The sequence below is a fragment of the Myripristis murdjan genome, chromosome 9 (assembly GCF_902150065.1).
Source record: "Myripristis murdjan chromosome 9, fMyrMur1.1, whole genome shotgun sequence".
Taxonomy (NCBI): domain Eukaryota; kingdom Metazoa; phylum Chordata; class Actinopteri; order Holocentriformes; family Holocentridae; genus Myripristis; species Myripristis murdjan.
The window spans coordinates 16,664,728-16,679,047 of NC_043988.1; the positions used below are offsets into that span (position 1 = coordinate 16,664,728).

Consider the following 14,320-nt stretch of genomic DNA (forward strand, 5'->3'; position numbering starts at 1 on the left):
ATCATGAATGGCATTTACGTTGTTATGCAAAAACAAGGCTCTTGCACAGTGTATGCTGCTTTGTACATTGAGCATTTTTGCTTTATTAAATAGGGACAGTGGAGAGTGACAGAAGAGAGAGGACGACATGCAGCAAAAGGCCCTTTGATAAAACGTGGCCTTAATGATACACATTATACCAGCCGAGCCACCAAGGTGTCTCGGTGCCACCAGAAAGAAATGCAGAAGGCTTAATGCGAGCAGTAACTTGATGCCTACCAACACCCACTCAAAAGTGATGTCTAACAAATCTGGTTGTTGGACTGGGCAATGAATTCACATCATGATAACAGACGAGATATTGTCTGCGGTTTTGGAGACTCTATCACAGTATTGTGATTTTACAATGTCCTTTCCTGGTTTTTAAAGGCTGAATTGCAGCCAATTTTCTGAACTTCCAGCTGTTCTGTTATTTTCCTCTACCTGCTTGGTCATCATATCCACATTAATTATGATGATGATGATTATCAAATATCTCTTGTATGAGAGGACAACAGTCATCCCTACAATACCATCACGATATCAATGCTGAGGTATTCGGTCAAAGATACTGTGACGTTTGATTTTGTCCATGTTACATAGTCCTACCTCGTAGTTCTTTATGATGGCTGATATTTCACCGTACAGATGTTTCTTGGTGGGCTCCTTGTTTGGTTTTTGGGAATTGTTTCAGAGCACAGGAAGATTTTGGAGACATCCACAATCAAAATTTCCTCAGTTTTGGGCTGGCTCTTGTCCAGTGTAGGCCTGCAGTACATGACAGTTGACTGTACTCTTGAAAGTCAGCATGGGCACATTCATGAAGTTCCAACAAATTTAAACATCGAGTGCAGTGTGCTGTACGCTACCTACATCAGCGCAGGACCCTAGTCAGCAAAAAGTCTGTCTCCACGCCACATAGTGCTCAAAGTGGACACAAAACCATTCTTGCGCTTTAATGTGAACGTTCTTTTATTGTCCCTCTGATGCAGTGGATGACTGCTAACGGAAGTGCGACAAACAGGAATAACTTGCTTTGTGGATGGGTGGCAGAGTGTAAGTCCACATCATTTAGCTGTTCTGTGACTGTGCTGAGTTTGCAGTCTCAGGCATTGCTCAGTCATAAGCTGGCCTTAATAAAGGAACAAATGAAGTCACTGCCACTCCCTAGTGCCAAAGGAAGACAGCACAGTGAATGTCTATTAGGCCCACATGTGCCTTCATAAAGTCTCAGTCAGGCCCAGATTCATCAACTCATGCATGCTGTGTGGTTTATTTCCTCTGCCTCATGTACCCTGTGTCATGCCTACTGGCTGAGTTGATGTGTTTGCTTGTTTGTCAGTCCCACTCCATCTCTACGGGCTGTTTGTCTGTGTAGGTGTGCATTCTGATGCAGTTAGACCTTACTCAGGGCTCCAAGAATTTTTTTTCTTTCAGTTTCTCTGGCTGGCTGTATGAGATACAGAATTTCTAATTATATAGCAGACTGCTTGATGCCTTTTTCTCCTCTTGAACTTCTTTGTCAACTATCACCCCCTCTCTTCCTCCTCCGTCCCTGACCTCCATGCATCTTCCCTATTCATCTGCCTAGCTCCCTTTCTATGTCTAAACTATCACCTTTCACTGTTTCTCCCTCTATCTGCCTCACTGCATCTCTCCACCACACTCTCTCTCTCTTTCTCTCTCGATATACTTTATTGCTTTACTTACCTCTACCCTCCCTCTCCTCCCTCTCTCTGGATTTCAGGCTGAGTCGGGTTACGGTTCAGAAACCAGCCTAAGGCGTCATGGTTCCATGTTGTCCCTCACCTCAGCAGCCAGTGTCTTGTCTGCCACGTCCACATCCTCCTTCAAGGTAAAACATCAACACCAGACATGAAGTTTGAAGAATTTGGGCACTGGCAAAGCCATGCCGTGCCCTCTGTTCCTTATTTCCATCTCTCAAAAATTTCAATCAATATTAGAGTCAAGTTGTGGGCAAATTTACACAAGCTTTGTTTGAAAATATCTAGTCAGAGCCTTAGCAACATGCTCCATCCTGGGCTTAACTCTCTTGCTTGTTTTACTCTCAGGGTTAGAACCTCAAAATGCCTTTTCAGCTAGCTCACAGTATCTTTTGTACGGTCATTTTCTTAACAAACTGTCATGTTGAATTAATTTAATTGAAATGACAATGATCATAAAAAACAGTGGTTCCTCTGTATTCAGTTAGTGTCGGTGCACGATCACAGCAAGGAAATTACCACCATTGTAAGAGAAAATATTAAATTAAAATAAAGAAAATGTTTATTTTAATTTTTTTTTTTTTTTTTTAATTTAGGCTTACTATTTAAAAATAAAATAAGTGTTGTGTTGGAATAAGATGGAAGTAATGATAATATTATGATAAAAAGATGTTCTGATTTAAAAAAACATCAACATTTGACTACTAGTACCACAACTTGAAGTATAACTTGTAAAAGTCAGATATATGGGACAAAAGTAGAATTATCACCCAAACTACTGCTGCATAAAATTACAGCGGAATCACCCTTCAATTTAATGACATTGTTGTTGAGTCTATGAGAAACCACATCATAAATGTAAATGACACCTACCCCGTGTATTTCTTTCTCTTATTTTATTTTATTTATTTATTTATTGCATGTCTTTATTTTTATTTACCCCATTCAGAAGGGCCACAGCTTGCGAGAAAAGCTGGCAGAAATGGAGACCTTCCGGGACATTCTGTGCAGACAAGTGGACACCCTGCAGAAATACTTTGACTCCTGCGCTGACGCTGTCTCCAAAGATGAGTTTCAGAGAGACAGAGGTAACCTGGAGCCACACACTGTAGAAATTTTACAGCATTGAACAGATTGAACGAACACATTTATTGGCCAAAAGCTTAATTTTTCAAACGCCTTGGTACCTGGTACCCTGATGTAAAAGAGCCAAAGTTTTAGAGGAGTGAACAGGCCTTGATGTTTATTGACAAATGAAAGCACTAGTAGATGAGGACCGTGTGCACCTGTCTTGCTCAGGATAAGAGTTGATGGAGAGTGGTTGGTAAGGCCCATTGAGAAAGGAAACTCAAATCAATATCCACTTAAAAGGCACTTTGTAGGGTGTTTGATTTCAGAGACGCAACCTGTCTCCAAGTTCAAAATCACTTTGATATTGAACTTGCTGTTTTATGTAGCTTAAATCAACTTACACTTTAATCTGAAAATTGCTCTTAAGTTGGAAATTTAGTATTGTGTTCTTTGTACCTGTCACATTTTGGGAGTGTACTGTAACTACTCACTGTCCCTGTTAAGTGCAAAAATACCATACATTTTGAGTACTACACCTGGAGATATGTAGTCAGTAAAAGGTGTAAATATTTGCCATAGCTGCCTAGGATATAATTTGGTTTAGACTGATTAATATTAATGAAAGATTGCTGTTGTTTTGCTTCCAGTAGTGGAGGAGGACGAAGATGACTTCCCCACCACCACACGGCCTGATGGTGACTATCTTCACAACAACAACGGCAGCAAAGAGAAATGTGAGTTTTTCCAACAACAACCTGCACATACTGTAAGACTGATATTAGACTGCACTGATTTGGCATCACAGTCTTGGCAAAATATTTGTCTTGTACAGGCAGATTATGAAAAAAGCATGTCTTCTCAATTACGTTTTGAGGCTGTTGACTGTAGTTATTTAATTTTCTCTATTTGTGGCAGTGTTTCCCCCCGCCAGTCCCAAAGGTATCAACGGTATTGACTTCAAGGGTGAGGCCATCACGTTCAAGGCCACCACAGCAGGGATCCTGTCGACCCTGTCCCACTGCATCGAGCTGATGGTCAAACGAGAGGACAGCTGGCAGAAGAGACTGGACAAGGTATACACACGCACCCCAGGCACAGATTATAACTGTCAGACAGTGACACTTCCTGTGAATGACAGGCTGTGTTCTCAGTGGCATGCCAGCATCCACTGCTTTGTGGAGCTGTCACAGACTGAAGAGGTAATTGTTGCCTTATGTTGTATTTATGGAGTTGCTGGTTATGACTGACATTTTGTTGTTTGAGTTTTTCATGCAGTGACACACGTTCATGATTCTTGATGTGCTTGATTATATGAAAGCGGTCAGTTATTCATTCTAGCCCACATGAAGGGGATTTGTAAGGGATGGACTTATATATCATAGACATTTTTCTCTCATCACACAATATACAGTATTGTATCGTATGGCAATATGTATCATTATATCGCACAGCTCTAGATCGGCCAAAGTTTTGGCAGACTGTATCGGCTGATATCAGGCTTTATTGGTATTATTTTTAATAGCAATATTTAGCCAGTTGCAAAATTCGCAGTTGTGTGACCTTTTTTTCTTAATGGAAGAGTTAAATTAGCAGCAGAGTAGTACTGTGTTCATTCCATATTGGTGAGATTAGAAGTCCAACAACTCATGTTGATGATTTGAGTGTTCACGCATTCATTCAAGTTATGAAACTGCCAAAGCTAACAGCAACACAAATTTACAGGATAATCACAAATGCTAAAGCTAACACAAGCCTGTCATTTGAATGATGTGTAAAAATGTGTAGAAAAGTGTACGGAAGCTTACAGAGACTATTTATCTATAAAGTTTTATTACTGGTGACAGTTCCTCGATAAACTCCATTCTTGTCAAAATCTTTCGTGTTGTTGATGTGCCACAAAGTGGGAGAAATGGTGCAGAAGTAGCAAATGATTCTCCAAATATGTAACAACAATATTGCGTGAATGCAATATAAAACCACCTTTTGTTTTAAAACAATAGACCTGTCTGAAAAGAATGACTTATTTTGCGCCTGCATTTGTATTACAAGTGTTATAAAAATGCATTCTGGTATCAGCCATTATGGGTGGGAAGATATCAAACATCTGTATCGATATCCTCAGAAAAACATTGTTCAGTCCCTAGACTGTATTACTGGAAAGGCAACTGGTGTGTTATAAAGAGTAGTTGATGATCTCTTAGACATACAGTATCTGTGTTGTGTTCTAACTACATGCATCAAACAGTTGTCTTAGTCAGTCTGGACTTGATGTGAATCCAGAGCAGGGTGGTCATGGGAAAAAAGCACGTGTGCTCAGTCATCTGTCCCTGGATAAATAAAGGTCAGAGGAGTCCACAACCTCACAAAATCCAGTCTAGTCAGATGAAAGTCAGATATGTCGATCACTTTTTACCCCCAGAATGATTAGCTCTCCCACAGCACTCTGCTGTTCCTTGATTGCGCTCTCTATCCACAGTGAGGTGAGGTGTGTGTCTGTGAAGGTATGCTTGTGGGCTTGGAAGCTCTGCATGCTTAACCTGATAAGCTCAGCTGATGTTGTCAAACCAGTTTTTTTGCTGTCAGGGCTTGCTGCCCAACCCTAAAATGCACAAAAGTCAGGAAGAGCTTTACGTTTGTTCAGACTACCGGACTGAAACGACCCAGAGTTTCTGTGTGTGTGGCTATGCATCTGCATTTTAGCTGCTGATGTGGATTAGGGGGAGACGCACACTCAGCTGAATAAGGAATAGATACACACATTGACTTGTAGAGAATGACTGGCCGGACGTCTTGGTACAGTTTCTTAAAGCCTTCAATACAATGGAGAACAGAGGTGCTCAAGTGCCAGACACAGAACTGGATCCCGCTGCAGACCTGCAGCCTCTTCTTTAAAGTAGGTGTCTCTCTGTCTTTCTGTCCATCAGCTGGTCACATAGCTGCCAACAGGACTTCTCAGCCTTCCTTTATACCTCCTTTTACTCCATCAGAATCTCTTGTGCTGTTTTATCTGAAAGTAATTATTTTCTAGAAAACTCTGCTTTTATATTTTGATTTTATTGTCAACCACAGTTGTTTCAAATTACACACTTTGTCTTATTTGAATGCTCATGAATATTATCTGAAATTTAAGCAGCTGTTTGTTGGTTTCAGTCAAACTACATCCACACTGTAGATTCTGTTTTATGGATTTGCTCTCACTTTGTTGATAAAAGAGGCCAAGCTTTCTGGCTGGTTTGCCGGGTTTCTGTGGTTCAGACTGAGACATGGCAAGCAGATCTGACGCTGCGGTCTAATTCAGCCTCTGTAGCTCTCCATTGTAAAACCAGAACCTATTATTTTCAGGTTCGTTTATTTGAGTTGTTGATTTGCTCTTTGGTGGCAAAAGAAACGTGGTGAGGTAAAACCTGTTTGAGTGGGAGACAAAGCCTAGTAGGTTGGATTGTTTGATTGTTTGACGTGTATATCCAAAGTTGACTGCAGCGCATGCACATGCACAGTGCTGAATGGGAATAAATCTAGCATTTCTCACAAGTTGATCATTTATTTGTGGCACACAGTGTTTATTTGTTTATCAGGGAGACTTAATTTCCATTTTAATTAATTGTCCTTAACAAAAGTTAGAGCAGTGTAAATCCACCTGGTTAACAGAGCTGGCATGCCAGACATTGCACTCATTTGAGCTCTATCTTAACATTTAGCATCTTTACATATTTCTGATCAAAAAGTGTCAAAAATTTACAAACTCAAGCAAACTAGTTTGAATTAAATTCCAAGTTTGTCTTTCTCTTTTTTAACTGGAGGCTCTGTCTCATTTTTTATACATTGGAGGGCTTTTAATGTTGTGGCAGCCATGCTGATAGTGTGACAGTACACCACAGATGAGTCTATCCACGAATGTATGAAACACTGGAGTCAGATCATCAGAACAGGGTCAGGATTTATCCTTTAATTTTTTTTAATATAACATATATTAGCAACTGTAATCTGTAATCTCAGAGCATTGTCATATGATGATTGTGGATATGATCTTCAACTCCGTATTGCCATGCTGTTCATGATCTGAATGTGGCCTAGTAGATTTGCTGTTTCTGTTTCTGTTTCAGTCTGACAAAAATGCTGATGGTTTAATAGGTTTATCTGTTTACATATGCTGCTGCTGCTGATATTCACACTTACATTACAGGTGAACAGAGTTAGGCTGTGTACTAATGAGTGTTGCTGTCTCTGTGTGTTCAGGAGCTAGAGAAGAGGAGAAGGGTTGAGGATGCCTACAAGTCCGCTCTGAATGAACTGAAGAAAAAGTCACACTACGGAGGCCCAGACTACGAGGCAAGATGAAATTAGATAAACCAAGGGGATCATAAACAGTTACATAAGATGAATCATTTCTTGACTTTGTCCCTTATCCCAGCACAAGCATGCTGCACCTTAGTCAAGGTTACACACACAGCCTTGATATGTTGCTGAGAGCTTTGGACTGTTGTTGCCTTTCTACAGGAGGGACCCAACAGTCTGATCAATGAGGACGAGTTCTTCGATGCTGTGGAAGCTGCTCTGGACAGACAGGACAAGATAGAGGAGCAGGTGTGGTCAAGACTTAAGTCTGCTTAAGTCATGATACCAGAATTTCAGTAGCTTATACCAACACATTGAAATCACACAATTCTCCATATCTAGGTCAATACCACAGCAAAAACAGAAATCTCATTAAGCATACACGCCAAACCTACATTAGAATAACAACACAGAGTTAAGTGCAACGTTGGTCCGTAGCCTTCAAATAGAAAACAAAGGCAAAAAAAATGGCTAAGGTGACATGAGAATAACAACATTAAGTTACAGAGTGAGGGATGAAGTTGCGTCAGTACTCCCAATTTTTAGTACCAAGTTTTATGGAGACAGATTTAGTCCTTTGAGCCATATTGTATCTCTCTCTCTCCCTCTCTGTCTCTCTCTCTCTCGCTCTGTCTCCCTCTCTCTCTCTCTCTCTCTCTCTGTCTCTCTCTCTCTCTCTCTCTCTCTCTCTCTCTCTCTCTCTCTCTCTCTCTCTCTCTCTCTCTCTCTCTCTCTCTCTCTCTCTCTCTCTCTGTCTCTCTGCCTCTCTGCCCCTCTCCCTCCCTCTCCAAGATGAATCAAACACAGTATAATGAGCTTAGCTGTGATGAGTAATGACACAAATACACAGACGCCGCCTCTCTCTTTATGTCTTGTTCTTGCACTCACCTAACTCTTATTCTCTGTCCCTCAGTGTCAGTCAGAAAAAGTCAGGATACCTCGCCTAACTCCTGTTCCTCCTGGAGAGGCTTACTCAACCATCGGCACACACCGATTCGCCACCAAGGTATTTACCTTCTCGTCAACACAAACCTTACATTTCTAACCTATTTTGTCTTAATTCCTGACCCATCTGACCAATGTGTTGTTTGTCATTCTTACGCTGAAGCCTTTATACTGTAACCAATCAACCAACATGATACATAAAGCTCTGAAATTTACTCAAAATTTACTCAAACTAACAAGCAAATAACTTGTAATCATAATGTCTGTCACCTTTGTCCCATTGAAACATGACTGGAGTGGGATAAAGGTGTCAGCTTGTGCTAATTGTTCTGTCCTTACGAGCATGTAGATTCAGCATCTTTATATGAAATGGTAACTGAACAGGTGATGGTACTGTCCTGCGCTGGCACCCCTCCCCACTGCTTTTGTTACTTAACTCCTTTCTCTTTCCATGCTCCTCTCTCTGCTGTACAGCCCCATAGCCATTCCTCCTCCCTGTCCTCCTCCGTTGAACTAGTCAGTGCCTCAGATGACATTCACAGATTCAGCACCCAGGTACTGTATTGGTCATCAGAGAGCACCACCTACTGTATACTGCAGCGAGATGCTAATCCCTACTTCTTCCCACTGCAGCCACAGAAAGCAGATTGCACGGGAATAAATACTAACAAGTACGGCTGAACAGCCAATCAAAATGTTATCAAAATTGTTACGTGGCCAGTTGCAATATCCAAATCACAGGAGCTGCATTTTTTTTTTTTTTTTTTTGATAAAGGAAAACGGTGTGATAAAATAACAGTATAAATAAAGAATTGTGGTGGTGCAGAGATGCCCTGGCCTGTAAATCATACACTCCATAAAAAAATAAGGACATAAGGAAACATGCCTGTTTGGCACAGAGTCCAGCTAAAATCACATCAACAAGTTTGATGCAAAATTATTCCCTCAAAAATCATGAATCATATTGCAGTTGCAGCATTTGTAAAAGTAATAAGTAACATTTTTAAACATCATTGTTCAGCCCTACTAACCAGTTTATCCAGGACTGCATAAAATGCTCCCTGTGATTTGAATAGACTGATCAATGCGATGCTTTCTTTGCGTGTATTTTTTGATACATCAGGAAGAAAAAAACTTGATGGAAACTTGAAGTGTCTTTATCATGTAACAAGTTTCAGACCATTGGTATGGGAAAAAAAGTCTATGTTCGGCAGATTTTGCATGACTGGGTTCTAGTGAAACCTCTTACGCCTCCTTCCTTTCTTAAAACTTTGCTCCAAGTCTTCCTCGGCATGAGTAGGCATGGATCCAAGCAGGCTATGCACCATGTCCTTGATGCACTGAGGGGATGTTAAATAAAACCCTGGAGCAGGCTGAGGTCTTATATCATTTTTGTTATGAAACTTCCAGTTTCACTGAGCCCCATATTTGGTCACTGCTCGGTGGTGTTTGTGATTTATTTTACTCCAATGTCGTAATCACAACCTGAAATGTAATATCAGCACCTAGGTGTGCTGACAGCTCAGGACTGTAAAGAATCCTAGTCCCTCGTACATTGTGGTTGCACTCTGTAACTGTGCATCCTGTGCAGAACATATTCTAAATGATGCTGGTCTAAAAAGGATAAAGGTTTGAAACTAACATGTATGATTAATTAAAACCTGCCTGTCTCTTAGGTGGAGGAGATGGTGCAGAATCACATGACTTACTCTCTTCAGGACGTGGGCGGCGATGCCAACTGGCAGCTCGTAATCGAGGAGGGGGAGATGAAGGTGATTCAAACAATTTGTTATCCTTGAGGCTTGCTCACTATACATGGTTACATGTTATGTTGTTTGCACCAGTAGATACTGCAATCAGATGTTCGTGAGAAAAATATACCGTTACGTGAAATATGAATACTTTGTTTTATTATGATCAGTCACTGTACCTGGATGTAGGTAGGCATTTTTTGGCCATCAAAGCGGTCTTTACACAGCTGGGATATAATTCCTCTTGGTCAGTTTTGACAGCTATTTTTTTTTATCCATGTTTTATCCAGTATGATCATCTACACACCGTGGAAAGGGAATCTGCAGGAACTATATGTCATGCACATCTTTTTGGATGACTGTTGTGTGGTATTGTTGTAAAGTTAAGCAATATGTAGGTGCAGTAGATCCAAGATGTTAGTTACTAATTCTTATTTTGTGAGCTAAACTGTTTGAACTTATATATTTTGTATATAGATATCAATTTCCTGCTGGTTGCCCAATTTCCATGCACACTTCACACACAGGTGACAGAGCACTTGGAGCACAGGTGGTTATCATAACTTGGTTCGGTTACGAGGTGGATTTAAAGTTATGTTAACCCAGCTTCATAAGCAGTTTTTATTGACATCTTTAAACAGAAACCAAATCCAAGTCAGGTCCACCAATAACACCAGTATAGTAACATGTTGTGCAGTGACCTTGCACTGAAGTTCATTTTATCGATAGGATTTGTGAAGTTGTTGTTCTGTCTTTGTGTGTTCAAGGTGTACAGGAGAGAGGTGGAGGAGAACGGCATCGTCTTAGATCCTCTCAAAGCCACACACGCTGTGAAAGGGGTGACAGGACACGAGGTCTGCCACTACTTCTGGGACACAGCTGTCCGAATGGACTGGGAGAGTAAGTCTGTCTCTTGTTAATCACCATCATTATTAGGCATTATCAATCATCTTTTTTGCACTGTTATTGTCAGAACCACACCACTGATACATTGTGTTGATATTTGTTTCACAGATATTTTCTATACTATGTTTATGTTATATATTTATGATTGCATGTCATGGGCCTGACTAAACTCTTCTTACCACAGCCACCATCGAAAACTTCAACGTAGTGGAAACACTTTCAGATAACGCCATCATAGTCTACCAGACGCACAAGGTAAGCTGAGCTGAAAGTGGTTGAAAATATGCTGAATATTTGCTGCAAATTCAACCAATATTATTCTCCTGCCTACTTGATTTGGGTCTGACAGCCAGTTGTTGTGTTTCAGCGAGTGTGGCCGGCCTCCCAGAGAGACGTGCTCTATCTGTCAGCCATCAGGAAGATCTTGGCAACCAACGAGAATGATCCTGACACATGGCTAGTCTGCAACTTTTCTGTGGATCATGACAACGCCCCTGTAAGTTTACTGTAATTGTATTAGCAGCACATACGCACAGCACTGTACCAAATTTGTCCCAGATCTCCAAATAAAACCTTAATCTAGGCTCCTCCTTAAACTCTCTGATGATCATCTTGTTAAGCTCTAACAGTGGAGAAAAAGCTAAGGAGGCTGTCTTAGACATTGTAATCTCTGTCACTCTGTCAGAGGCGGGCATGATTTGCATTTAGGAAGCATTTAAACTCTTCACTGAGATTCCTGCTGACCCCAGCTTTGTTTAACCTCCAGCCCACCAACCGGTGTGTTCGTGCCAAAATCAATGTTGCCATGATCTGCCAGACGCTGGTCAGCCCACCAGAGGGCGACAAAGAGATAAGTAGAGACAACATCCTCTGCAAGATCACCTATGTTGCCAATGGTAAGTCGCTCTAACCTAATCAGGCTTCGATCAATCACAGATACACAGTGCCATTGTTGGACCTATAGGGTGGGATTATCAGTGTATTTATGTTGGGAACATCAAAACTGAATGCTAAATCAAATGCTAAATCAAACTCACATTTAACCTGAGACATAACCTACAGACATGACATGAAATAAAATAAATAAATAAATAATAAATAAAATAAAATTAGGAATTGAAATCAGTGTACTGGTAAACCAAATGAAAAAATGGAGCAAAAATCATTTGGTGCATTTATGAATATAATCCAAAGCCCTCACAAAGCTCAGCTGTCACATCAGCTCGAATAAACAAGACCCATGTTTTCACCCAAGTTAGCAAACATGAAGTCTACGGTGTTGGACAAAGTGGGTCGTAGAATTCTTAAGACTTATTCAAATTTAAAATCTAGAGCTGCTCAAATCAGAGTGAAAGAAAAAAAAAAATCTGGATGGCCTTTGCTGTTGCATTGTTGTGTAGCCTCACATGACTTTAATTTTACAAGTCAATAATCTAAACAAATCAGAGTGAGATTGTTCATGATATCACATACCTCCCGTCTGCTGATCTCTTCTCCTGTCACGCTTTTTGTCTTTTCTAAATTGTGCATGTGATGCCTTTTGATTTCTTCATGATGCCATGAAGACTCAATAGAAATGTAATCTAATTGTTATATTTTCTGCTTGAATACAGATAATTTCGCTCTGTGTTTGTCTTATTTGTCCTCATTTCTAACAGCATTACCTGAAATGGGAATAAAAGATGGAATCTTGATTATTTCACTACTAATTATTAAGTGACTCTCATAAGCCCCTTCTGGCTTTCACAGTCTGTTACTTAGACATGTTTATACCTTTTTATATTCACTTTGAACAAATAAAAAAATAAAAGAAATAAAAACTCAGCAGGTTAACCTAATTTATGGTTTGTTTAGCCGTGACCATACACTCACACTAATTCTCAAACAACAGCATTATTGTCACCCTAAGTATGATCTGTTAACCTTGGCATCAGGTTATCCTGTCCAGTCAGTCCAGACCATTACACAACCGCCCCTCATCCAGAAACATACTGTGGTCAAGCAGATTGAGATGTAGGTCAGAGCTGCTGGAGGGTCTCTCAGCCAAACCACAGACTACAGTCTGAGAGCTGAGTGAAGGCTATGTGAGTTCATAGGAGGTGAGGGAAACATCCCATCCTCACTCGTCACCAGAGGGCGCCCAAGATGCTGCCTGTATTGCCTGTTCCACTGACACTGCAGAGACTGTAGTATAATTTCCCATTGTGCTGAAATAGTTAACAGTGTACACTGGTGATTGAAAATGGAAGAAGTGCATTCCGGTGTTTAGGATATCTAGCATTTTTTGTTCATCCTATATTGAAGCAACACTGAAAACAATTGAGATGGAAATAATTTTATTAGAAATGATGTGTTCTAAGACAGGTGAAGCTGAAAACAATTCACGTCTTTTATGAATGGAATGCTAGTGTGTGTTGTATCTTCATGCAAACATAGGGACAGACTCATAGTACTCATTTGGGTTCTTTTCCACATGCTCCAATTTTAAAAGAGATTTTGGCTTTTGCTTGCCTGACAAGCAATTCAAAAGGCTTTTCTTCTCATACACATTTCCACCACTCAGGTCACTGCATAAAAACAAGCATCAAAACAAGTTAAAGTGGATTAGTATTTCCTTCCAGTCAGGACTAGATTCTGCAATTACATTTCTGGAATTGCAGATTTGAACTATCGCTCCTCAGTGAACTGCTTCCTTGTCAGAGGTTGGCGCTCTACTGAGAGCATTTTCTAGAGAATTATCTAGTTATTATTATGGATTTCCCATGTTTTCTACGAGTCTCTTCATAGGATAATAAAAATAACAAAATAAATAAAAAAGGTGAAAGTTTGGCCCACATAATGTCTGCTTAGAAAAATTCCAGCCCTTGTATAAATGTGGTTGATGGCCCCTGGTGTATTCGTACTGAGCGTGTAAGATGTGGCCACCTGCACGCATTGTTTTACGGTCCTCTCTCTGTTTGGTTGCAGTTAACCCAGGAGGCTGGGCCCCTGCTTCGGTCCTCAGAGCCGTGGCCAAGAGGGAGTACCCCAAGTTCCTGAAACGCTTCACCTCTTACGTCCAGGAGAAGACTGTCGGCAAGCCCATCCTCTTCTGAACATAAAGAGGTAACTTCACAAGCAGTTACCTTCCCTATTATAACCTCTCTTGCGTGATAGGTAGATAGGGTTAGCGAAAGGCCAAAACGTTCAGTTCACTGTTAATGGGCAATAAAACCCCTGGCTGTTGCTTTATCTGGCATAATGAGCTGTGAAAACAGTTAGCGTATACGCCGTCTGTTAAGACTACACAAAATGGTATCTTACTTCTAAATCTTTCTTGATTTTATGTCTTTCCATTTACGATTAGATAGGACACAACGTGGGGAGGGAGCATTCAAAGTGTAAACCAGCAGGAAATGAGCTAGAGAGAGAAACTGTTTTATTTAATGGATGAGTTGGGGGGCAGGACTGTTCGAAAGAAAGAAAGAAAGGAGGGAAGAAAAAGGGTTAAGGTTTTATTGGTGAAGTCTTTATTTATGTCTACTGGTGAAGCATGAGGTCATAATTAACACACACACACACACCACAAGA

At 40.6% G+C, this 14,320-nt stretch overlaps 1 protein-coding gene across 3 annotated transcripts in view; it reads left to right on the forward strand.

The window, feature by feature from the left end:
* LOC115364777 (collagen type IV alpha-3-binding protein) overlaps positions 1-14,320 on the forward strand; it is a 28,910-nt gene that overhangs the window by 12,556 nt on the left and 2,034 nt on the right. The window contains exons 4-17 of one of the 3 annotated variants that reach the window (XM_030059359.1): positions 1,766-1,873; positions 2,692-2,830; positions 3,461-3,547; positions 3,729-3,886; positions 7,050-7,142; positions 7,311-7,397; positions 8,062-8,154; positions 8,568-8,648; positions 9,770-9,865; positions 10,612-10,744; positions 10,935-11,005; positions 11,118-11,246; positions 11,517-11,646; positions 13,718-13,855. In XM_030059359.1, coding sequence (XP_029915219.1) covers positions 1,766-1,873; positions 2,692-2,830; positions 3,461-3,547; positions 3,729-3,886; positions 7,050-7,142; positions 7,311-7,397; positions 8,062-8,154; positions 8,568-8,648; positions 9,770-9,865; positions 10,612-10,744; positions 10,935-11,005; positions 11,118-11,246; positions 11,517-11,646; positions 13,718-13,845 — 1,533 coding nt within the window. In that variant the 3' untranslated portion in view covers positions 13,846-13,855. The remainder of the gene's footprint in view (positions 1-1,765; positions 1,874-2,691; positions 2,831-3,460; positions 3,548-3,728; positions 3,887-7,049; positions 7,143-7,310; positions 7,398-8,061; positions 8,155-8,567; positions 8,649-9,769; positions 9,866-10,611; positions 10,745-10,934; positions 11,006-11,117; positions 11,247-11,516; positions 11,647-13,717; positions 13,856-14,320) is intronic. The other 2 variants (XM_030059360.1, XM_030059361.1) reach the window with 2 other exon arrangements.